This window comes from Borostomias antarcticus (genome assembly GCF_949987555.1).
Source record: "Borostomias antarcticus genome assembly, chromosome: 17".
NCBI lineage: Eukaryota > Metazoa > Chordata > Actinopteri > Stomiiformes > Stomiidae > Borostomias > Borostomias antarcticus.
This window is the reverse complement of record NC_140250.1, coordinates 16,902,511-16,927,510: the sequence shown is the minus strand read 5'-3', so window position 1 is coordinate 16,927,510 and position 25,000 is coordinate 16,902,511. Positions and strand designations below refer to the sequence as shown.

Genomic DNA, 25,000 nt, shown 5'->3' with positions numbered 1-25,000 from the left:
GCTGGGCTCTACAAAACGGACAACACCTCTGAACGAGGCTCCAGACCTCCACTGTGACAAAAACCTGGACCGCTGGGCAGCGTTTCAGCGACACACATGGTACATGGCAAGTGTTGATTCGTCCTTTGTTTGTGGAATGGGGGTGGTATCACTGGGCAGGTGTGTGTGTGTGTATTTGTGTATATACATGTACACAAGGGTGTGTACGTGTGTATGGATTGTATAGCCTGTTTTGTTGTAGGCTACTCCACCCATTCTCCCTCGCATCCCATCCACTCCACTGTGTCACAACACCTGCAGTACCTAGAGTGACCTGCAGGGGCTGCTGTGGCTCTGCCTTCTACACACTCCTCCCCTCTCCCTCCCCTTCTTACTCTCTCAGCCTCGTCTTCCACATTACAGCAGGGACCCGAACCGCGGACGGGACCGGTTGTCTCCTGACCCGCCTGTGAGCGGGCCTGACACACAACGCACTCAGCGCCGGAGCACTTCACACAACAGGGCCTCCCTGCCGTCGCGCGTCGGATCGCCGGGAAGCGTCGGCAAACAAGTGGCCGGTCGTTGCTCACATCTGGCCAGACGGGACATCTGGCCAGACGTGTCTGGCCTGACTTCTGACTAGGTTTGAACAAAGAGAGGGGGAGGGAGGAAGGGGGGGGGTGAGGAAAGAGGCGGAGGGGAAGATAAAAGAAGCGAGAGGTGAAGGGAGTGAGAGAACTCACGCATGAATAAAGAGAGTGAAAAGAGAGAGGGAGAGGAGGAGATAGGAGAAGGATGGAAAGCCGAGGAGAGAGCGCAGACGCGGCTGCTTCCATATTGTACGTGTTAAAACGGGGGGGTGGAGGACGCCACGACAACGCCACAGCGCATCCAAGCCAATAAGCACAGCAGCCGACCCGTGCACTCATCCCTTCATCTCTGGATATTCATCTACCTGCTCATCTAGCCGTGAATAAAAGCAACATCCAACTAGTCCATGATGCGAGTCTTTCAGATTGATACGAATAGCTTAGGGTTTGGAGAGAAAGACAATTCAAGTCAGACACACAGAAATAAGAAGTAGAGACCAGATGATCATGAAGATAAGACAACAGAGACTAGTACAACTCATTTCGGCAAAATAAGAGTGAGCCTATGAAGAAAATTAACATTGGTGGAAGGTGTACTGGTCAAACAGCAGTTGCTTAACATGCAACAGTGTAACATTAGTCCAGGATCTATTTTGTAGTCCACTACTCACTGATGGTGGCAGGGAATAAATTAATAATACCCGACTCCAACTTTGAATATGCTATGCATATTGTTACCTGTTCCCTCTTAGACAAACAATGACATGCCTTATAAGAAAATAGTTATTGGGCCAAGCTCGATCAGGGCACTGGCCTCTGTGATCCTACTCAGCTGCTCAACGATACAATTAAACAATTATAAATCTGACCACTAGAGGCTTAACAGACATTGGCCAGATTTCCCGAACGTGTTAAGAAGCACTTAACTCCAAAGTACTTCTTAACACCCATACAAAGGGTTGTGTCTCCACAGAGCCCCCGTACAAGAGCCTGATACCAGTTATCACTAAGGATTTCACTACTCTTCAGCTCACAGGATCTTATCCCTCACTGAGTTTCTAAAGAATGTTGAATAAACTGGTTTGAGTAGACTCACCTAGTCTTCCTAACGGTCTCCAATCCCAAAGCCCTCCCTGCTTCAACATATAACTTTACCCTGCTGTGACCTGTTAGCACTATAATAGCCATAAATCACTTTGGTTCACGACCGCTCGACTCTTTTAAGACTACAGTTGGTGGGGTTGCTAGGATATCGATTAACACTAAGTATAATTTTAGTGTAAGAGAGTGTCTAAGTGTGTCTAGAGTTAACCATTAAGAACCTGTAGTAGCATGCATATACCTAACCTTTTACAAATCACTGAAGAAGAATACTTCCCCCTAGAAGCTAAGCTTCACGAGGGGAAGAGTGACGTGACAGTAGAATTATTGTCTTTAAATGCAGATCTCAATTTATTAAAGTTGAATAAATGTTGATTAATTAATTAATTAATTAATTAATTGGGCTACAAACATAAACAAATAATACCAGATTACAAGGCAATGAATCAATAACATGAGTATATTTTAGAAGGAGAGTGACTAAATTGGCCTAATTCTATCACCCTACCCTATATGGTCCTGACCTGACAACTCCTACTACCCCCGGGTCCTTGGTGATGATGCAGCAAAGTCCTCCTCCTCAACGACACTCTTCTGTAACGATTCTTCTTTCAACACAGCAAGGTCCGGGGTAGCAGAGTTTCTACGGGCTGGAACCGGGGGAATCGAGTCTCATTGCCACACAGATGGTGGGCTGGGGCATCCGTATGAAGACATCCCAACATTCTCATCATAAACATCATCTTTTAGAATTTTAACTTTGGCCTGTCACTCCTCCTTCTTTCTAAACATCAGAACCTTCTTAAGGAACCCTTCTTAAGCAACCCTTTGCATGGGAGTTAAGAAGTACTTTGGAGTTAAGTGGTTCTTAACTCGTTCGGGAAACCCGGCCCTTGACAGTTGCTTAAGAAGGGTTCCTTAAGAAGGTTCTTTATCGGGAAACGCGGCCATTATTAGTTTGAGCAGATGCATCTGGCTTGTAGCCCAACCAAGATATTAGGGACTTTAAGCAGCGACAGTTTGGGGACGGCTACGGCACGAACATTCCAACGCGTTGCCGTAGCGGTGGAAATCCATTATCACTAAGCAACGTTAGCTGGAGTGGCAACGTTAGACGACGAAGATGACATGTCTGTAGACAAGCAAGAAAATCAATATAATTTGCGGGTATATCTAACAAATACACTTAGAATCATTATGCTATTACTAGAACATAGTTTGAACAGAGTTACTCTCTAAAATACAATAGAACTCGATATTTACGTGGAAATGCTTAGACGTTTTAGGGACTACGCCAAGTCAGCTGTTCCCCCGTAGTAGACAGTCGTGCTGCAACGGCACAGAATTCTAACAGAATCGGGGACGCGCAAAAGTAATTCTCGAACGCCGTAACCGTCCCTCAAAAGTCCCTAATGATTCAGGGGCTACACTATACCAAAGAATAAGAACCAATGCCTCAATGTAATAATTATGTAAGATAAGACATTAAACTAGGAGAACTGGGAACTTTAAATGCAGGCTAATATATATTAGCTAAATAGTGACTTAAACAATCAATTAATCAATTATCTAGTAAATAAAATCATTACAGAGCATCAATGATGAATAAAACAAAGTCAAAGGTAAAATAACTCAAAAGGTTCTGTGACTAACGAACAGGAGTTTGTGCTAAAACAGAACTCCAACAGGATACTGTATGCACCTAACGCACAGGAGCTTAGAGGGGGGTGTGTGTTCCCTCAGCCCTATGTTCCCTCAGCACTATGTTCCCTCAGCCTTATGTTCCCTCAGCACTATGTTCTATCAGCCCTATGTTCCCTAAGCCCTATGTTCCCTCAGCACTATGTTCCCTCAGCACTATGTTCCCTCAGCCCTATGTTCCCTCAGCACTATGTTCTCTCAGCCATATGTTCCCTCAGCCCTATGTTCCCTCAGCCTTATGTTCTCTCAGCCTTATGTTCCCTCAGCCCTATGTTCCCTCAGCACTATGTTCCCTCAGCCTTATTTTCCCTCAGCACTATGTTCCCTCAGCCTTATGTTCTCTCAGCTCTATGTTCCCTCAACCCTATGTTCCCTCAACCCTATGTTCCCTCAGGCATATGTTCCCTCAGCCTTATGTTCTCTCAGCCTTATGTTTTCTCAGCTCTATTTTCTCTCAGCCCCATGTTCTCTCTACTCTATGTTCTCTCATTCCTATGTTCTCTCAGTCTTATGTTCCCTCAACCCCATGTTCTCTCTCTTCTGTGTTCTCTCAGGCCCATGTTCTCTCTGCCCTATGTTCCCTCAGCCCTATGTTCCCTCAGCCTTATGTTCTCTCAGCTCTATGTTCCCTCAGCCCTATGTTCCCTCAGCCCTATGTTCCCTCACCCCCATGTTCTCTCTGCTCTGTGTTCTCTCAGGTCCATGTTCCCTCACCCTATGTTCCTTCAGCTCTATGTTCTCTCAGCCCTATGTTTCCTCAGCTCTATGTTCCCTCGGATCAGTACAGATGGGGGGGGGGGGGGGGGGGTAAAACAGAGCAAAACAGACAGGGATGTAACACTCCACCAAAGAGGTAATGTTTTCACCCGTGTCTTTGTTCATCGGTTTCTCACCTTTATTGCAAACACAGACATGTTTTACCTCCTTTTTACATGTATTACAAACTTAATTTTTTACCTCTTGATTGTATATGTGAAGTGATGGATTTAAGACCCCCAGAAATAATGAGGTAATATGGGCTGATGGAACATAGTACCTAATTTGGATGGATTAAAAATCATAGGTGCTGAAGGCTGGTTGAGGGAACATAGGGCTGACCCTGCTTGGTAGTAAACAAAGACAGGAGAAGTTGCATGCATGAACACATCTGAGACACAACACCATTTCCTGTTTGGCTGCTTTCGATTGGTTGTCACGGGCGAACGCTTTTGAAAATTCTAAATCCCTGAAAGACATTGGGCTATAGATTGTTTCTACCGAGTTTTGTGCAGATTGGTGAAAATTCCTAGGAGGAGATAGCCTACATTTTAAGTGTTTTTAACAATATTCAAAATGGCGGAAAATCCAATATGGCGGAAAATTATGTCAAAGGGTGCGTTGAACTCGGCTTGAGCAAAGGTATCCAATGGTGCCTCGTTTTTGAAAATTGGACCCACGGGTCAAAAGTTGCATCCATAAATGCACCTCCAACCTTGACATGTTGGTGGCGCTAGAGTGTTTGAGATGATGACATGAGACTTGATGACAAGTCTCAGTTGACTGTCATGAATGAGTGTGCCATAATGCTGAACTTTTTACCATATGGTTCTATGGGCTGCCATAGACTCCCATGGCAGAAGAATAGGAAGAAGAAGAACAAGAATAGTAAGAACAAGAAGAAGAACAAGAACAGGAAGAACAAGAACAAGAACAAGAACAAGAACAAGAACAGGAAGAACAAGAAGAAGAACAAGAAGAAGAAGAAGAGGAACACTGTGAGAGCGGTTCTGCTTTATGCCTCTGATTCACCCTACAAAAAAGCAGAGACAGGCTACAAAGAAACAGTTGTGATATACTGTATTAGCTGAGTTGTTCCCTAGCTGGAATTCAATGTCTTCTCCAAATGTTGTGGACAATCATGGGGGAATGTTAGTACATTACATTACAGTCATTCAGCTGAAACTTTTATCAAAGTGACTTACAATAATTGCATTTAACATAGGAAAAGCCAATGTACTACTACTTGCCAGAACTCACAAGTGCATCTCCTTTCTAAAAAAAGTGACTAAGAGCATAATCTAGTGCTGAAAACAAAGTGCAAGAATATCTAACTAAAATACAATAGGTGCTTAAGATGGAGGATCCTGGTAGTACTTCTTGAAGAGGTGAGTTTTGAGCCGGAGGCAAAAGATGGGCAGTGACTCTGCTGTCCTGACATCAGTGGGCAGTTCGTTCCACCACTGCGGGGCCAGGACAGAGAAGGGCCGTGACCATGTTGATTGACCACAGGGGCCTCGGAGTGACGGAGCAACCAGTCGCCCCGAGGTAGCAGAGCGTAGAGGTCGGGAGGGGGTGTAGGGTTTGACCATGGCCTGGAGGTAGGAGAAAGCTTTTCCTTTCGTTGCCCTGTAGGCTAGTACTAGGGCCTTAAACTGGATGCGAGCTGCTACAGGGAGCCAGTGTAGAGAACGGAGAAGGGAAGGTGTGTGGGAGAACATAAGGTGGTTGAACACCAGGAGAGCAGCAGCTTTCTGGACCAGTTCCAGTGGTTTAATGGCTGACGCCGGGGCCCCAGCAAGGAGGGAGTTGCAGTAGTCCAGCAGGAGATGACCTGAGCCTGGATGAGCACGTGCGCCATTTTATCAGCGAATAAAGGGCAAATCCTCCTGATGTTGTACAGCAGTAATCTGCAGGAGCGTGTGACGGATGTGATACTGTATGTGGAGAGAACGACAGTTGGTCGTCCAGGGTCACAGACAGATTCCTCGCAGTCCGAGTTGGCGTCACCATTGTGTCTTCAATGGTGATGGCCAGGTCCCGGTGTGGGCAGCCCCTCCCTGGGAGGAACAGCAGCTCAGTCTTGTCCAGGTTGAGCTTCAGGTGTTGCGTCGCCATCCACTCCGAGATGTCAGTCAAGCACCCAGCTAGTACAACACTGTCCATTAATTTGGGTAGGAAATACCTGTATAACAAAGAAACTGATGCGATTTGATGATAGAAATTCAAAATTGAACAACTATTTAAATAAACAGAAATACTCAAGATTGAAGGTTCCTTTTATTCGGCAAATGTAGATGTGGCTGAGATAGATAATGGTCTGGATGGATTATGTACATGCTATATATGGGTATGGGTGTGTGTGTGTGTGTGGGGGGGGGGGGCATGGGTGAGTTATGTCCTTGATATAGCTATAATAAATAAAGTCCTAGGGGGTGTTAGATAGAGTCATAGAGTCAAGAGCCGGATGGCTTGAGGGAAGAAGCTCTTCCTGAGCCTCTGCTTGCCATGTGAGTGCAGTATCTCTTCCTTTATCATAACAGAGAGAATAATCAATTTCCTGGGTGGCTGGTCAGGATCGTGTTGGCTTTGGTCTTGCATCTTCTGGTGTAGTTGTCCTTGAGGTGGGGGAGTGGCCCCCCCAAGGTACGTTCAGCTGACCTTACCACTCTCTGTAAGGCTGTGAGATCCTGAAAGTTGCTGTTCCTGTATCAGGTGGTGATATTCCCAGTCAGGATGCTCTCAATCGTGGATGAGTAGAAGCTCCGTCGGATCTGGTGGGACGCTCTGAATTTCCTCAGTTATCTGAGGTGGTTCAGTCTCTGACGTCCTTTCCTCACTACAGTGTCTAAGTGTGTTGATCATGTCAGGTCCTTGGTGATCTGGGCGCCAAGGTACTTGAAGCTGTCCACTTTCTACAGGGATCCTGTTGATGATTAGAGGGATTTAGTTCCTTTCCTGCTTCCTCCCAAAGTCCACCATCATCTCCTTTGTCTTGCTGACGTTCAGATGGAGGTTGTTTTCCTGACACCACTGGGTCAGGAGCCTCACCTCCTCCAAATAGGCCCTCTCATCATTGTTGGTCATCAGGCCTATCACTGCTGTGTCATCAGCAAACTTGACGATGGCATTGGAGTGAAAAATCGCTGTATAGTCGTGGATGTACAGGAAGTACAGTAGCGAGGACAGCACACAGCCCTGGGGGGCTCCCGTGTTGAGCGGGGGGGGGGGGGGGGGGAGGGGGGAATTACTGCAAGTAATTCCAAGTCAGGCGAGCAGTGGCGTTGCAGTGGCGTGATCTTCTTCTCGTTACACCATTTCTGGCTCACAAACACACAGCCACCGCCTCCTCTCGAATTCCATGGTCTGTCGAAGCGGTGTCCAGACATGAGTTTCCGATGGAATAATGTCGTGATCTGTTTCGGGAAGGATCTAGCCACGTCTCTGTCAGTAGGAGGATGTTACAGTTCCTGGTGTCCCGTGTGTGAAACATCCGGTCATCCAGTGTCTCATCATTCAAGGGCTGTGTTTGGAATCGCTCCCTATTCACTATATAGTGCACTATATGGGGCGTCGCCCATTTTGTTTGTAGTGTCCGAATTCTCCACGGAATTTTTGTTCCCTATATAGTCCACTATTTATTAGCCACAATTCACCTTGATTTGCAGGGAAGAGTGCATGTACCCTACATTTTCTCCGTTCCCTAGGTAGTTCACTACATGATGAACCCCATATAGGGAATAGGGAGTGAGGGAACGAGGGAGCGATTCCGAACACAGCCAAGGACTGGACATTGGCCAAGAGGATGCTGGGGAGCTCTGGTTTGTGTGCTCAAGCCAGAAGCTCCTTTTTAACCCCGCCCGCATGTCCATGGGGCCGCCAGCACCTGGTTCTTTGTTCTCAGCTGTTGTTGTTTGACCTCCTGAAGACCTCCGCCGGGAAGGAGCAGAAACAGACCTCTGGAGTTAGGTGAGTCTACCGACATTTTAAGCAAATTGACATAACGAACACAAAATATTTGATACTGTAGCAATGTCTGAAATGTCACTGTATGAATGAAAATCATCTACTCTACTGTATGTCTAATACTTACAAATAAACCTCCTTTATTTTCTACGTCCGCATGGAAATATTCCAATGACTTTATTGAGTCACACCAGACGCTAACCACTTGACGCTCTCCTGGGCTTGATCCCATGAAGTGTCATGTCAACCAGCATGAGCCCCACCACAGGCCATCAACATTGAAATTCTAATCATCTGCCGCTGGATCAGTGTAACCACATCAATGGCCAGTTACTGGAGCACTGACCGACCCTGACAGCCCTGCAAACTATTTGAAGTCCTCGCCCGGGTTGCCAAGCAAAGCAGTATACTGAAGCCGTTTAAGGAATCCAGGCTTTCCCCTTCTAATGAGGGAAAGTTATTTTTCGACTCCCACTCACGCTTGGCTTAGGTTGAAGGTTCTGCTTCTTATTGTAAGCAAAAATGCTGTGACCGCTCATAAGACACACACACACACACACACACACACAGGCGTGCACACACGCACACACACACACACACGCGCACGCACGCACATACATGCACACACATACATATACATGATACACCAATAGAAATATGCAGTTATAAATACTAATGTTACCATCTCTCTCTCTCACACACAGACACACACACACACACACGCACACACACACACACACACACACACACACACACACACACACACACACACACACACTCGCTCTAACCAAGACCCGCTAGCCTCATCCATTTCCTGTATCCATTAGAGGCTGCTCTAGATTATGCAATCCATCCCCAGGCTATCATCCACCCCTATCAATAATAAACCTTTCTACAAAACTAGGGCTCGCCTCGGAGGATGGCAACACAGCCGCATGGCACATTCCAGTTCTCGGGATATATATCCTCCCCGTTCAGCATTTAGAATGGCTTTACATGGCTTTTAAGCCTCACACTGCTTCACGCTCAACTTGTTTACAATCGGCAGGATGTCCCGGGCATCATCATTGCACACGTCTCCTCAAACTAATCAAAGACGCGCCTCCGGTGTCCCTGACCGAGAAGGCTCACTAGTTCCAGTATCTGCAGAGCACCTGTGGCTCTTGACGAGAGACAGACGTTCTCATACTGAGAGATCCCTCATGGCTCGGATGTGCCCGTCTCGCCGATAATCCGAGCCTGTGGCGTGATGGATGTGCGCTACAGTGTTTTTGACGTGGCACAGAGCTCGAGGGATGGCGAGTGCGAAATCGGGGGCTTTTGTCAGATCATTAGGTCCACGCTGAGGGAAGCTCTGACCTCCCACCAGGGAAAAGAACACAACCGAGAAAGGCTTTTGGGGGGACAAGCCATGGAATGAGAGAAGCCAATGGGTTTGCTCTCACACAAGGGTCACTGGTGTGTTCGGGGGTCAATGTCCTTTCACTTCCAATTTAATTTGAGTTTGTATCCTGGATTGATTCAAGTTGAAAATGAATACTTGACCCATACTCAGGTCTGCATTGAAAGGGATTTATCACCCTGTCTCCTTCCCGCTTTCCAGAGCCTCTCTATGTTGCAATCAATAAAGTTGCAGAAAGAGTTGGTGCCAAATCTGATAGTCCCAATATCCAGAGCCAGAGGTGAAGACAAGCACTTTCAGCTCATGTTGTTTTGTGTTTGCTTAATCTTCAATCACACTCCACATCTTCCAAGACATTTCTGGAAGGAGCAGATGTCAGTGTGGTGTCATTTGAAAAAATAGAGTGGGCCAACAATAATATCTCATGATATCTTAACAGGGTTGTTGATCGTGGTCTGGTCTGGAGAGGGGGAGCGAGGGAAAGAGGGAGAGACCGACAGGGAGGGTGAGACATCTTGTATCTGCTCTTTAACCGGTTGGCAGTCTTCTCTTGAGGAGTCTCTCCCGAGGAGTCTCCCCAGCGTGGTCACAGGAGACGAGCTCTGCGGTAATGGAGTCTGACAGACCGGCCGGGGCTGCTGCGGAGCTGACACAGATGCTTCCTTCCTGGGGAGAGAGAGAGGGCCTGACCCTCCAACCCCCTCACCGCTTTAAGTTAACGCGACTTGCGGGTCAGACTCGCTATACATTCCATTGGTTTCTGGACGTGGTTGACAGCTTGGTTCCCAGAGAATTCCGTGCCTTGGGTAACAAATTTAGCGTCGTCTCTTTAGATCTGATCACAGCTATTATGATCATAAGAGGAGCATGATCACATGCTAGCAGCGCAATGGCGCTACGTCACTTCTACACTCCAAAGAATGGTGCTAATATATTCTACTGCTTTATGACTAGAACAAAGGCCATAGTAATAATTAAACGACATGGCTTCGTGGACCAACAGATTGAGCTCTATTTCGGGGCCTGTAACCCTCATGTTCGGAGTACCGCTGGGCGCCCCTCAATCAACTATTGTGCTCTTCTCAACCTGCATGGTCTCACATGTTCGGTGCACAAAGACAGGGCTGAGAGGAGAGACCGCCAAGGCAGAGTCTTCATGCTGATTTTAATTGGCACATTTGTCAGCTCTTCGGCACACTATGGCAGGAAGCCCCGGGGACTTATGAGAAGGCTTAGAGAGCCACAGCCATGCTGCTACTGTGGAGAAAATGATGGGGACCATATGAAAGAGGAGAAGGGAGGAGGAGGAAGTGGAGGAGAGGAAGGTGAAAGTGGCCGACGGGCGATTTAGGAGCTAACTCTCCTAAAATGAAGGAAAATTACTGCAGATCACAGAGGAGTAAAATGCATCGGGGCATGAAGAAATATGAAGAAGACTAGAAAATGTTCCTAGACTTGTCCTCTCCATGGACTAAGCCATTTCATATTTTCATATCAGTAGAAGTTACAGTGTTAAAACTCTAAAACGGCCTGACACAGGGGTTGTCAGTGACTGTCAAACACTGACGAATACTTGAGTGGTCATCATCGTCTTTGTCAGGGTCCCTGCTGTTCAGTGTCTCCTAGAATGCTCTTTCTACTGGCTTACGCTGGGGAATCAATTCCACCATTGCGGCTCAGCGACTGGTTCCCAGGCGGCTCTCTTGGCCCAAGATAAAAGGAGCGTAAATGCATGCTAATATATGGAACGGGGGCTCTCACATGACGCTCTCCTGGATGCCACCTGGGACTGCTTCCTCGCATCCTGCCTGTTCACCATTAATGTGTGTGTGTGTGTGTGTGTGTGTGTGTGTGCGTGCGTGTGCGTGTGCGTGTGCGTGTGTGTATGTGTATGAGTGTGTTTTTAGGTTTTACATAAAGTGTGCATGCAGTGCATGTCCATCTATAGTGTGTGTGACTGTAGATATTTCAGTATACTTAGTGTGTATGTGTGTCTGTGTGTGTACGCATATGAGTGCTTTTATGTATTAAATAAAGTGTACATGCAGTGCATGTCCATCGTTAGTGTACAGTATGTGTGTGTGTGTGTGTGTGTGTGTGTGTGTGTGTGTGTGTGTGTGCATGCCTATGAGTGCTTTCCAGTGGAAGTGTTCAGATGAGAGACACATTAGCTCCCACATCTCTCTGAAGCGCTAGCAGCCCAGACCCTGCCTCAACCCCCCATTCAAAAGAACCCAGCATCAAAACACTGAAGAGCCATTCACTAGCAGGTAAATAGCAGGCAGGAGCTCTAGCCATGCTTTATCATAGATGAAACATCACCATCTCATTTGAAGTAGTTCAGCTGTAGGGCATGGCCACTGCGACAAGGTAAGTCAGAACATATAACAGCAGTAGAATTGAATTAAATAAAATCCATATTCACTGTTCAATTTTGCAGCTAAAACATTGTAGCTTCCAGAGCCAGCAGACTGACACCCATTGGTCAGGCCAGACGGGAAACAATAGAACACAATAGAACACACCACCACAGCTGAAATATCAAATATCTAGCGAGAAGGAAATGCCTGAAGGGACATACATGCCAACGCTCAGCCAGTATGAGTGCACAATGATCACACTAAATTGTGTAACAATGAAACATTGATAATCAAATTCTGCCTTGGAGGGGGTATCGACAAGATGATTGTCTCCCACTCGATGAAATTGCAGGGTTTCAGCTTCCACTCTTCTGGGAAGGTTTTCTACAAGATTTTGGAGCGGTCAGTTCATCCAGAAGAGCATTTGTGAGGTCAGACACTGATGCTGGTGACGTGCATACATGCGTGATGCTGTGTTCACACCGGGCGCGGCGAGAAAATTCGCACCGCCCAGTTCGCCCAATCTCGCCGCGGGATCAATAGGTCGCTGCGCGAATCCGCTGCAGAAAGTTAAAAAAATTGGACTTTTGCGAATGTCGCCGCGCGGCGAATCCTGGCCGCCGCGCCGCCGAGTTCTGCGATTCGTGCCGCCCACCGCCCAGTTTGCGCAAATTGTATTGACTTTCTATGTAAACTCGCCGCGCCGCAGGAAAAATTCCCGCCCGGTGTGAACACAGCATGAGTCTGTCACACAAGTTGTACAGTATACAGCCCACCACTAGGAGTGCTAGCCACAGCTCATTTTTCCCATTAGCGATACATATTGCTCAATACACATGAAATCCTTTGTGTCTCACGTGACCTTCTCCTTTCCAAATCCCCCTGATTGGAGTTTGAGGAGCTTCCTTGCTTGGCTGGTTCTGGTTCTACATTTCAGGATTCTCATAGGTTAGTGGAGAGGTTAGGCAGTTTGTGGGTACAGTTATTATTAGTTTATAGTCATTGTATTTCACAGGATAGATTAGATGGTTGTTAGTTCGATAATATTGGTAGTTTACTAGGGTAGACTAGCGATAGTGTACATCAGACTTTTTGACATGCCTGTCTATTTAATTTCTGATTAAATTCAGTGGCGTGGCTTATATATTTTCAGATATGCCTGTTACAATACAATACATGACTCCACTTATTGTGTACATAAGTCCTTATTGCTTCTCTCTTATCTAATAAACTCAGATTAAAATCAGAGAATAAATCTGTAAATCAGTCCTGACTGTCTACACTTGCTTCCACTTGACACAAAGGGACTATGCACCATTGGTGGGGGACAACATTTTGACTGTGCACTTGTTATAGTAAGAATGAGTCCCAGCATGGCGTTACAGTGAGACTGGATTGAATCACAACTGTCCGTGACACAACGGGTTGTATAGCATCCTTAGGCAGTCCTGCTAGCCAGTCTTAGCTTCTCAAAGAGTCGGTGTGATGGGGCAGTAATGCGGGTGGATAGACACCCTACTGCTGAAAGGCGGCCATTGATTCTACGAGACCAGACTCACTTCTTCTTCATAGTTCTGCCGTGTCCCCTTGAGGTTGAGTGTGTTAGTTTGCTTTTATGTGAGTTAGTGAGTGTTGTGTGTGTGTGTGTGTGTGTGTGTGTGTATGTGAGTTAATGAGTGTTTGTGAGTGTGTGAGTGAGTGTGTGTGTGTGTGTGTGTGTGTGTGTGTGTGTGAGAGAGAGAGAGAAAGATAGAGAGAGAGAGAGAGAGAGAGAGAGAGAGAGAGAGAGAGAGAGAGCGAGAGCGAGCATGTGAATGTACTTATGCATGAGGGTGCCCACAAATGTGTGTATGGAATATGGATAGGTGACAATAAATCTGTGTGTGCGTGCGCGTGTGTGTGTGTGTGTGTGTGTATGTGTGTGTGTGAGAGAGAGAGAGAAAGAGAGAGAGAGAGCGTGCATGTAGCTGAGTGCATGTATGCGTATGTAAATGTGTATGCGTATGTAAAAGCTTGTGTGGTGTGTGTATGCGCATGCAAATGTGTGTGGTGTGTGTATGTGTGTGTATGCGTATGTAAATTGTGTGTGTATGTGTGTGTGTGTGTATGCGTATGTAAATTGTGTGTGTGTGTATGTGAGTTAATGAGTGTGTGTGAGAGAGAGAGTGTGTGTGTGTGTGTGTGTGCATGTGTGTGTGTGTGTGTGTGTGTGTGTGTGTGTGTGTGTGTGTGTGTGTGTGTGTGTGTGTGTGTGTGTGTGTGTGTGTTACAAGGCTCTTGAAGAGGGGGCATTCTCAGACAGTTCCCCCTGAAGAGGATCATGTTTGGTGAATTATACTGCATAATGAAATAAAGACATAGAGGCTATTAGGTTTAAGCACATTGACGTCAAGTCCCATCATGTACACATACATGCAGACACACACACACACACACACACACACACACACACACACACGACGTCCCTAACATGCTGTGACCCTGGGTAAGAAATTAAAAGAGTGTGAGCTGATATTTCCACATACAGTAGACACAGAGAAGCTCTATCCAGAATTACAACAATATCAGTGTGATATCTCAGGATAAGAATTGGAGGAGTAATGTAATTTATGTGCTATCTGCTAATGTTCGCTCCCAGGGAAGGAAAAAGCCAGCGACCAATCGAGTGTCAGTCTGTGTAGTGTCACCACAGAAGGGTCAATAAGCTTGCTGGATTGAAATGAACTTCAGTTAAAACGCAGGTACAGTATGCCCGTATAGTACACTATTACTTGATTTTAATGTTTTCATTAATCAACAGTAGGGATCAGATAGCATATTAATTTGTTTGAGGTAAAGACGATACCAAAATCAATATGTGACTGACTGGTTTGCAGCTTTTTCCTTATAGATTGGTCATAAACTTGAGTATAAGTCATTATCAGAGGATGATTTCCTGGATTTATGTTGCTAATGAGAGTCCTTAATTCAAGCGGGGTCAATGACAATGGCATCACTGCAGTTGGATGCATAAAACAGTGTGATTGAGAGTGACTTTCATGGGGAGCGATAAATGTGACCCACATTATACTTCTCAACCACTCCCCTTGGCTCTGTAGAGAATGAACCCCAACCATGCCCCCCCCCCCCCCCGGGCTACGGGCCTGGACATAGCATAAGCAGAGCTAGGCTTGCCTGAGCCAGATGGTATGCTACAGCTTTAATCCTCAAAAATACTAGGGTGAATTGTAAGACGTCTTACCTTGAAGTTGCAGATACATGTGACTGAGTCTCCAATTCTCAGACATTCCCCATCAAACTTGCACGTGTTGGTGTCGCACAAAAAAAGGTCTGTGTCCCGGTCATCAGAACCTGCCAGGACAAAGCAAAAAATAAACATGAGTTAACTGCTTTCATTAAAGCACAATAGAATATGTCAATCCCTCTCAAGACTCAAGCCATTGTGCATGCTAAGAAGTTCAAACCCTTAGCCAAAGACACAGTGTTCTGGCTTTAATGGTCAATATAATATGTTAAGACAACAAGAATTCACATTAAAGTCTAACAATCATTAAACCATGCAATGTAATCTGTTTTTTTCTGTTTAGTGTGGTAGAACAAGGTTGACCCAAGGCGTTCTACCAGAGACCTTAAAACAACTTTGCTAGGAAAGACAGGGATTTGATCCAATTCAGCCTGGATTAGATATCTCAAACAACTCTGTCCAAGCATCCCAAATTGAATCAAGTAGTCACATGGATATGAAGCAGAACATAGAGCTCTAGGCTATTGTTCTACCTGAGCTCATTTTATTACAAATACTGTAGCCAGCACATACCAAAGTTGCCTGTTCAAATCTTGGTTTGGTTTTATGCAAACGTATAAACAAAGAAATGTGTTGGAATTGCATCATTTTCCAGGGACTTACAATATGTTATATAATACTGTATGATTATGATTTGCGAAAGTCAATTTCCATTATTACATTTTATTCACTTAAATCCTTTGCTGGTGACAGGGTGAATCAACCTTTTCTATTACTGTACTAGACATTTTTAAAAGCAACAAACTACTGTAGGTCTTCAGGCAAAACTGGGTTTTATTATAGAACAAAGACTTCATGGATAAAGAAATGTGTTCCATTCTACTCCCAAACAAACCAGCAGCTAGCAGCTCCAATACTTTACATAACAAGTGTTGTTTTGCAATGCGATTAAGGTAATTAGCAAAGACCCATCAAATTCACATAGAAGTACAATAATTATACTGCAGCTTCAGAGATGAACCAACAGGTTACAACCATGTTTATCAAAACAGTAAATAAGGTCAACCTTTATCAAACTAGCAACACATTTGGAAGATTGAAGAAAAGCATGAAGAATTATGAATGAGATTTAACAATAAATAAATATTGATGATGTCAGATGAAGGATTAGCATTACAGCAGTACTTCCATACCACCAAAAACAACCCAACCTCTCTTTAACATCAGTCCTGAAAGCTCTTCTCACTAGATGATGCTTGGAGAGGAGACGAGCTACCCCAGCCTGCTACTCACCAGCCATAATGGGCACCATGTGTTCCTCTTACCGTGGGCACACAATCAAACAGTGATATGGGTCTTAGCGATACTCCAAACGCTGGCTGCTGGACTGAGACACTTATCAGGAACGGGTCCTACGTGGCTGTCTGGAGAACCGCGGGCAAGTGGCAATGTGGGCCGCCACATGGATGACACTGTCAAGGATGGCGGAAGATAATCACTCCCTTTGTTTATCATAGCCGACTGCAAGAGAACATCACCCTGGAGCAAACACAGGCCACCTCATCCGCAGTTCACAGGCTGGGTGGGGTTTCACACCAGAGCAGGGAGCTATTTATTGTTCCATCTTTGACAAAGAAACACAAGTCAACTAAATCAACCTAAATCACGTTGAGTTGCATTTCCAAGGCCAATATGTTCAGAAGCATGGAATGCAAGTGTCTTTGAGTAATGATTTGCTAAGTAGATGTCAAACGTGACACATGGGTAGTGCCCCAAGAGGTTAGAGAGGTGATTTCTCCAACCTGTCAGTGTCACAAATAGCTCTGGGAATGCAATAAACTGCTTCAACAAATGACATTACATTAGCACACATAAATGACCTAACACTGGTAAAGGTTTTAACTGTATTAAGTCCATCTTGTCAATATACTCTGTGCAGTATATAATATAAAAAAATATATAAGAAAATATATAGAAAACAAATACGGCCAATAACGGCCAATAACTGTGCATAAAAGCATTATTAGCATGGGAATGAGTATTTTCAGATCAATTAGCTCATAATCTCAGCAAGTTATAAAGAGGTAAATAAAATAACCACAAACGAAATGTCACAACAAAACAGTAGAGAATCCCTATCACAGTCACCGTGTCATACATAACCACAGCCATTCATCATCTCTGACTCAAGAGGCAGAAAATAAACATTGCCAGTTTCTACACAGAGACACTTAAGTACAGGCTATTTCAGGTCTTAACAAGTGTGATCAATTTCTGATCAAAAACACACATCAAAGAAGAAGGACAATAGATTTTGTCTTCTTCTTCAAACTATAACAAAATGCAGAGCTATTTTTGGCTCTATTCATCTTTTTTATTTTGCTTTCCATGTCTAAGAGTTTTTTGCCAATCCATAAAAAATAATGATGTAGGCCCACCTTTTGAAAATGTAATATTGGATCTTGACAATACAACACTGAATGGTTCAAAGATTCAAGCAGCCAACGGTGGAGATCTAGGGTTAGACACTTAGATATTGTACCTTTAACCTGGCCTAGTCCTAATCCTAACCTTATCCATTTAGGAATAAAGATAATTGGCCCATATCTCTGTGGCTAGTAAAGGGTTAGCTCAGAATTGTTTACATAATGTCTCATTTACAACTTAACCATTATGTTGTTGTTTGATTGAGACCACTTTCAACTGATTTCATGCTGTCCTTCTCGTGGGCATACACATTTTGCTAATGCTAGCACAATGCAATGATAGCAGGGTAGCATCCAATACCAAACACACTTAAACGCTCCACAGTGAACCCAAAGCAAACTAAATACACAACCTGGTATCACCCGGCAGACTCTGAGAACAACCAATCAAAAACTTAGGCCTATCCCACGTCGTCTGCCGACGTTTATAACTGTATGATGCCGTCTAGAAATGATGTTTGGAGGCGATGGACAAACGTCGAATTCTGACGTCTGCCGGGTGAGACCAGGTTGAAATACAACAGTCCATCTGGGTTATTTAAGTGTTTAGAATTCCATCATTTTTAAAGTCAAATTATTGTTGAATCCTCTACTTTGTCAGTGAGAACCTAGCGGAAACTTACGTTCGGTAGCTTCCCTTCAAAATAAAGTCACGCCATACTTCCATAGAGAACATAGATCTGCACAAAGTAAAGGATTCAACGATCAAAAATGGTGATACACTCAAACCCCGAGAGACTGCCCTCATATTTTATTTGCATTGGGTGCCCTGTGGAGTTCTTAAGTGAGTTTGGTAGTGGATGTTTTGTAGTGGATGTTTGGTAGTGGTAGTGAATGTTTGGTAGTGGATGTTTGGTAGTGGTAGTGGATGTTTGGTAGTGGTAGTAGATGTTTGGTAGTGGTAGTGGATGTTTGGTAGTGGTAGTGGATGTTTGGTAGTGGTAGTGGATGTTTGGTAGTGGTAGTGGATGTTTGGTAGTGGTAGTGGATGTTTGGTAGTGGTAGTGGATGTTTGGTAGTGGTAGTGGATGTTTGGTAGTGGTAGTAGATGTTTGGTAGTGGTAGTGGATGTTTGGTAGTGGTAGTGGATGTTTGGTAGTGGTAGTGGATGTTTGGTAGTGGTAGTAGATGTTTGGTAGTGGTAGTAGATGTTTGGTAGTGGTAGTGGATGTTTGGTAGTGGTAGTGGATGTTTGGTAGTGGATGTTTGGTAGTGGTAGTGGATGTTTGGTAGTGGATGTTTGGTAGTGGTAGTAGATGTTTGGTAGTGGATGTTTGGTAGTGGTAGTGGATGTTTGGTAGTGGTAGTGGATGTTTGGTAGTGGTAGTGGATGTTTGGTAGTGGTAGTGGATGTTTGGTAGTGGTAGTAGATGTTTGGTAGTGGTAGTGGATATTTGGTAGTGGATGTTTGGTAGGGGATGTTTGGTAATGGTAGTGGATATTTGGTAGTGGATGTTTGGTAGTGGATGTTTGGTAGTGGATGTTTGGTAGTGGTAGTGGATGTTTGGTAGTGGTAGTTGATGTTTGGTAGTGGATGTTTGGTAGTGGTAGTAGATGTTTGGTAGTGGTAGTGGATGTTTGGTAGTGGTAGTAGATGTTTGGTAGTGGTAGTGGATGTTTGGTAGTGGTAGTGGATGTTTGGTAGTGGTAGTGGATGTTTGGTAGTGGTAGTGGATGTTTGGTAGTGGTAGTGGATGTTTGGTAGTGGTAGTGGATGTTTGGTAGTGGTAGTGGATGTTTGGTAGTGGATGTTTGGTAGTGGTAGTGGATGTTTGGTAGTGGATGTTTGGTAGTGGTAGTAGATGTTTGGTAGTGGATGTTTGGTAGTGGTAGTGGATGTTTGGTAGTGGTAGTGGATGTTTGGTAGTGGTAGTGGATGTTTGGTAGTGGTAGTGGATATTTGGTAGTGGATGTTTGGTAGGGGATGTTTGGTAATGGTAGTGGATATTTGGTAGTGGATGTTTGGTAGTGGATGTTTGGTAGTGGATGTTTGGTAGTGGTAGTGGATGTTTGGTAGTGGTAGTGGATGTTTGGTAGTGGATGTTTGGTAGTGGTAGTAGATGTTTGGTAGTGGTAGTGGATGTTTGGTAGTGGTAGTGGATGTTTGGTAGTAGTAGTGGATGTTTGGTAGTGGTAGTGGATGTTTGGTAGTGGTAGTAGATGTTTGGTAGTGGTAGTAGATGTTTGGGAGTGGTAGTGGATGTTTGGTAGTGGATGTTTGGTAGTAGATGTTTGGTAGTGGTAGCTGATATTTGGTAGTGGATGTTTGGTAATGGAAGTGGATATTTGGGAGTGGATGTTTGGTAGTGGATGTTTGGTAGTGGTAGTGGATGTTTGGTAGTGGATGTTTGGTAGTGGTAGTAGATGTTTGGTAGTGGATGTTTGGTAGTGGTAGTGGATGTTTGGTAGTGGTAGTGGATGTTTGGTAGTGGTAGTGGATGTTTGGTAGTGGTAGTAGATGTTTGGTAGTGGTAGTAGATGTTTGGTAGTGGTAGTAGATGTTTGGTAGTGGTAGTGGATGTTTGGTAGTGGTAGTGGTAGCATTGATGCAAGCCCACACAAACACCAGCATGGAAGCAGCGTGAAATGATCTCACTCAAACAACAGCGTAGTGGCTTAAAGTCGTAAATGAGGTTCTATGGCCACAATTCTAAACTTAAACTAAATCACTTTAACCTCCATGGAGACACATTGACAACATTTACGCACTTTAAGCATGTGCATTTGTTTTCTTTTACTAAATGATAAGTAGCATAGCTTAAAGGAGTAGTAAAGGGAAAATGCATGTTGAGCCCTGTTTTAAGGTTACTTATGATCAATGATAATTGCTCTACCACCATTTAGGTCATACAATGGATGTGGGTGGGCACCTTGAAAAATCATTTAAAAACATGTTAAACTCTCGATTTCAAAGACAAGAAGCTCACCAAGGGGGTAATTGGTGTCCGTTGGTGTTCTGACATCAAATTCGCCGCAAAGAATGAATCCTGTGGGGTTTTATTGATCATTTTATGAAATTATGAAATTGTATTGAAGCGACCGTTGTAGATGTGTAGATCAGTCCGCAGAGGGGATTCAGGAAGCGGAACTACTTACGGTAGCTATTGTTATTGTTTATGTTGCTAGGCTACCTAGTTTGCGGATGTTTACACATGTATGTGCTGCGACTAAATAGTTCTATGCTAAATATTTTAAAAAGCCTTTCCAGATGAACTAGAATCTTACTTTATGACAAATTATATGTCAGAACGCCAACTAACACCTCGGTGACTTTCTTGTCTTTTAAATTGAGAGTTTAACATGTTTTTTTGAACTATTTTTCACGGTGCCCACCCACATCCATTGTATGACCAAAACGGTGGTAGAGCAATTATCAGACTTTATCAAAAGTGCTAGTTTTGTCAACGTTTTGATCTGAACCATTGTATATGATCATAAGTCATAATCATAACCTTAAAACAGGGCTAAACATGCATTTTCCCTTTACTACTCCTTTAATATTTTTTCACATTGTCAACCATTCCAAATGTGTTCCAGGACCTTCAACTTCTACCTTTCATAAGCAGTTTCATACTGTAAGGTGCAGGCGTTGTGCAGCTTCGTGCCAATGCACTCTGTGCTGCAAAAAAGTGCCATGTCAGAGGCCAAGGCTTCATACTCACCCACTGTTATGGGAGATTACAGTGCTACTGAATAATTAACAAAAACAAGCTGGCAAATATCAAATATGCAAAAGGTAATGTTTGTACAAAAAGGTAGATACCCACGGCCAAATGCTTCTGAAAGCTATCTGGAACTTCGTGCCAGGGAATGTTCCCTGATTTTCTATCTTAAGCTGATTTAATATTTATAGCAAAATGAAAAAAAAGTTATGCAACTAGTACAGCAGCAAGAGAGTATTCCTTGACCTGACTCAAACACTTCACACAGCCTACCTTAGCAACAGGTTTGAATAGTTTAATCAAATAGAGGAGTTGAATTATGTGTAAATAAAGGGGAGCTCGTCACCGATTTCGATTAATTCCAGTGACAACCACATGAATAATAAATAAACATCTTTAAACATGTTAGTGGAGGCCAGGCCGTCTCCAATTAAACACGTTTGATCAGTTTTCGATCAGACATTGCCACCCTGTGTGCACGTCAATCACACATCCACAAGTTCAGACGTATATTTTCTGGATAGAGACACAGGGAGGATTCAGGAGTGACACTTCTAGTGACCTGAATGTCCCCTGAGGCAGAAACACTGCTCCGAGGGCCTCTTATAATTCACTGCAGTCAGACAGGATTTAAAACCTTGCGTATACAATCTTAGGGATTTTCTACTCTGCCCCTTCCCACTTCTGCTATGAAAGCAGCATGCAGGGCTTTGTTCAGGGAGGAACACATCCCAAAATGAACCAAGGCCTTTACATGCTGAGAGGTTGAATGAGGATTTAAGAGGCAATGAAGTTGACCAACAAACTGTCCCGTCCTAATTGACGTTTCAATTGCATCGACATTTATCTCTCCACAATGGATAAATACACTTACTAGTAGTAGACTACTTACTAATAGCTTTCAGATTCCTTATTTCTTATTACTAATTATAAATGTCCATAGGCCCTTGGTTCTGTTAGTCAATAAATGGTCATAACCATGAGTATAGCCAGCATGAAGCCTTCATAGATGTCACTTGTGATATGACAGGTTTTTAAGAATTGCTTTACTGAAGGAGGCATACCACTTTTGTTCCCCGCTCTGGTGTATGAACTTAGCTTGCAAGGATTTTTCTTGGAATTAGTTTGAGAATGTTTTATTTATTAGCTCAGGAGGTAGAGCGGCCGGCTGGGAATCGCAAGGTCCCCGGTTCAATCCCAGCTCCCGGCATTGTAGCGAAGTGTCCTGGAGCAAGACACTGAACCCCAAAATTCACTCATGTGCAACATGTGGTATATTACCTAGTGTTGTCACCTCACATGGAGAAGGTCCCTGGGCCTTTCTGTGTGGAGTTTGCATGTTCTCCCCTGTTCGCAAGAGTTTCCTCTCAAAGAACCCAATAAGAAAAAACATGCAGAAGAACAGATGCTCTACAGTCCGGTCGCTGACCAAGACGTGGACAGAACACTTGGACTTAGTCTCCGGGTGCCATGAACAATGGCTGCCCACTGCTCCTGGCTGCCCCTGGAGGAGCCTGGATGGGAGAAATGCAGGGCGCAAATTCCACCAGCGACCCCCCAAAATTGCATGTGTGTGTGTGTTGTGTGCTGTGTCGCCGCTCACTTTATGTAATTGTGTGTGTCACTGCGTGGCCGAATACGCCCTCCCCCGTAATTTATATGTTTATTTCCAGATAAGCACTCACCACATTACTTTCACCAAAATATAGTACAATGTTTGTTTTTCCTAGGATCAGTGTCCTAGACAAGTTTACAATGTGACAATAGAAACAATTGAGCTATGTATTCACAGTCATTCTAAAGCAACCGCTCATCATATTGAAAATGTACATTCATTAGAGTGACAGTTAAGAGCCAGATGAGGAGGATGACTCCTCCGCTGAGTTGAGCTGCTATCAGGGCTCAGGGTTTTGCATCGGTAGGGATTTCTGTGCAGGCTCATAATGGACAACGTGCCACTTGTTGCATTCTAATTCACTAATTGCATGTGTGTGTGTGTGTGTGTGTGTGTGTGTGTGTGTGTGTGTGTGTGTGTGTGTGTGTGTGTGAGAGAGAGAGAGAGAGAGAGAGAGAGAGAGAGGAGAAAGAGAAGGAAGATTTGGCAACTCCATTACCATCATCATCATCATCATCATTATCCCTGAGCCTGAAGTTCAAACAAGATCAATCAATTGATAGAGAAAAAGTGCGCAGCTTAAACCACAACCGTAAAATAAACAGGGTAGATTACAAGTTCTACAATTCCATTAAGATTGATTATTATACAATATGTTAGCAGGGAAATATATCCAAAGACACATCTTATCCTACTGGTAAGAAACTGAGTGGAACGGTTGAAAAAAACAGAGCAATCTAATTATTTAGGATAAGTGACTTCAGCGAAGTAGCCTATATGATACTTTCCAGATTCCTCACAATTTGGAAATATTGAATATTAGTGAAAGCCTTTATTTCTCCCTTAATGTAACACGATGCACGCTGCTCTAATTGTTAAGGACACTGCTCTCAAATGTTCTCGGGAGAATGCTGTGGCTATTTTAGGGTTTCAAACTTGGATGAGAGACAGCGAAATATTGTAGCTATACGGCGGCCCAGTCAGATGATTTACAAAGGCAGGCGGGCGCGCGGACGTGCTTTACAGCCCGGCCCTTGTTTTATCGGTTTGGCAACCGAAAGGAAAAACAAGTTTACAACACTTGCCTATAAAATAGGCGGCGAGGTTCATATTCCGGGTAAAACTAATGGAACTCCAAGAGAATGGCGCCAGGAAGATTAAATAAATAAATAATAATTCTAAACAGACTATAGCGGGCTATAGGCGATAGATTAAGCAACAACAACGAAGATGAAATTTTCGGGCAGTTGCTTTAATAAAATGCACTATGATTTAGGCTATACGTTGAGATATTTTATATGGATCGAGGCCATACAGTATGTATCACATTGCACGTCTTTAGGCTATATTATAGTTTCATAGCAGCGCGAAAAGGTCTCTCAGCAATTTGGCATAACCTGGTAAAGAGAGGATTGACTCTGATATGATATCAGACCACGTCGGTGCCGGGTGTGAGCAAGAATGCGATTCAAGAATGATGGGGTTGGACCAAGTAATCCGTCAAACTGCAAGATGCTTCAATGTAATCTTGTTAACAATATAGCCTAGCCCATTAACAACAACAACAATAATAATAACAATACTACTAGGCTACTACTACTAATAGTAGTGATATGAATACGAATAATACTGCCAATCATAGGTGTTATATATTATTATTATTATTATTATTATTATTACAAATAGGCTAATAATAATAATATCGCCTATTCATAACATTGGTTTCAATAATCATGTCGAAAAACTAATTCAAAAGAATTTTTGAACTAGTTCCTGTCAATATAAACCTCTTACCAAGAACATTGTTTGCGAATGTTTAAAGAATATCACCTGGGTTTAATGAGACCTGAAGCACCCACCAGCCTAATGCCCCCGACTCGGGAGCCTGAGCATCTTCATTCCTCAGTGATTCATGGGAGTCTTCCTACAAACCGATAACGTAGCCTACATCCACACAAGATCAAATCAATTGCAACCGTGGTCGTAATCATAAACTTAGTTGGATTCCCCAGCTCACAGCTGAATAGGGTAAAATTGGTTGCAATGCAAACAGTAGCCTATATTGCGCAATAAGACGCACATCTGGATAAAGGGTAGCCTACAATAGAATGAGAAATAGGCTAACGCGGTCCTTTGCG

General features: G+C 44.0%; 1 protein-coding gene across 1 annotated transcript in view; it reads right to left on the bottom strand.

Moving 5' to 3' along the window:
• tmeff2a (transmembrane protein with EGF-like and two follistatin-like domains 2a) overlaps nt 1–25,000 on the bottom strand; it is an 82,745-nt gene that overhangs the window by 56,883 nt on the left and 862 nt on the right. Inside the window, exon 2 of the mRNA XM_084451955.1 lies at nt 15,097–15,206. Coding sequence (XP_084308081.1) covers nt 15,097–15,206 — 110 coding nt within the window. The remainder of the gene's footprint in view (nt 1–15,096; nt 15,207–25,000) is intronic.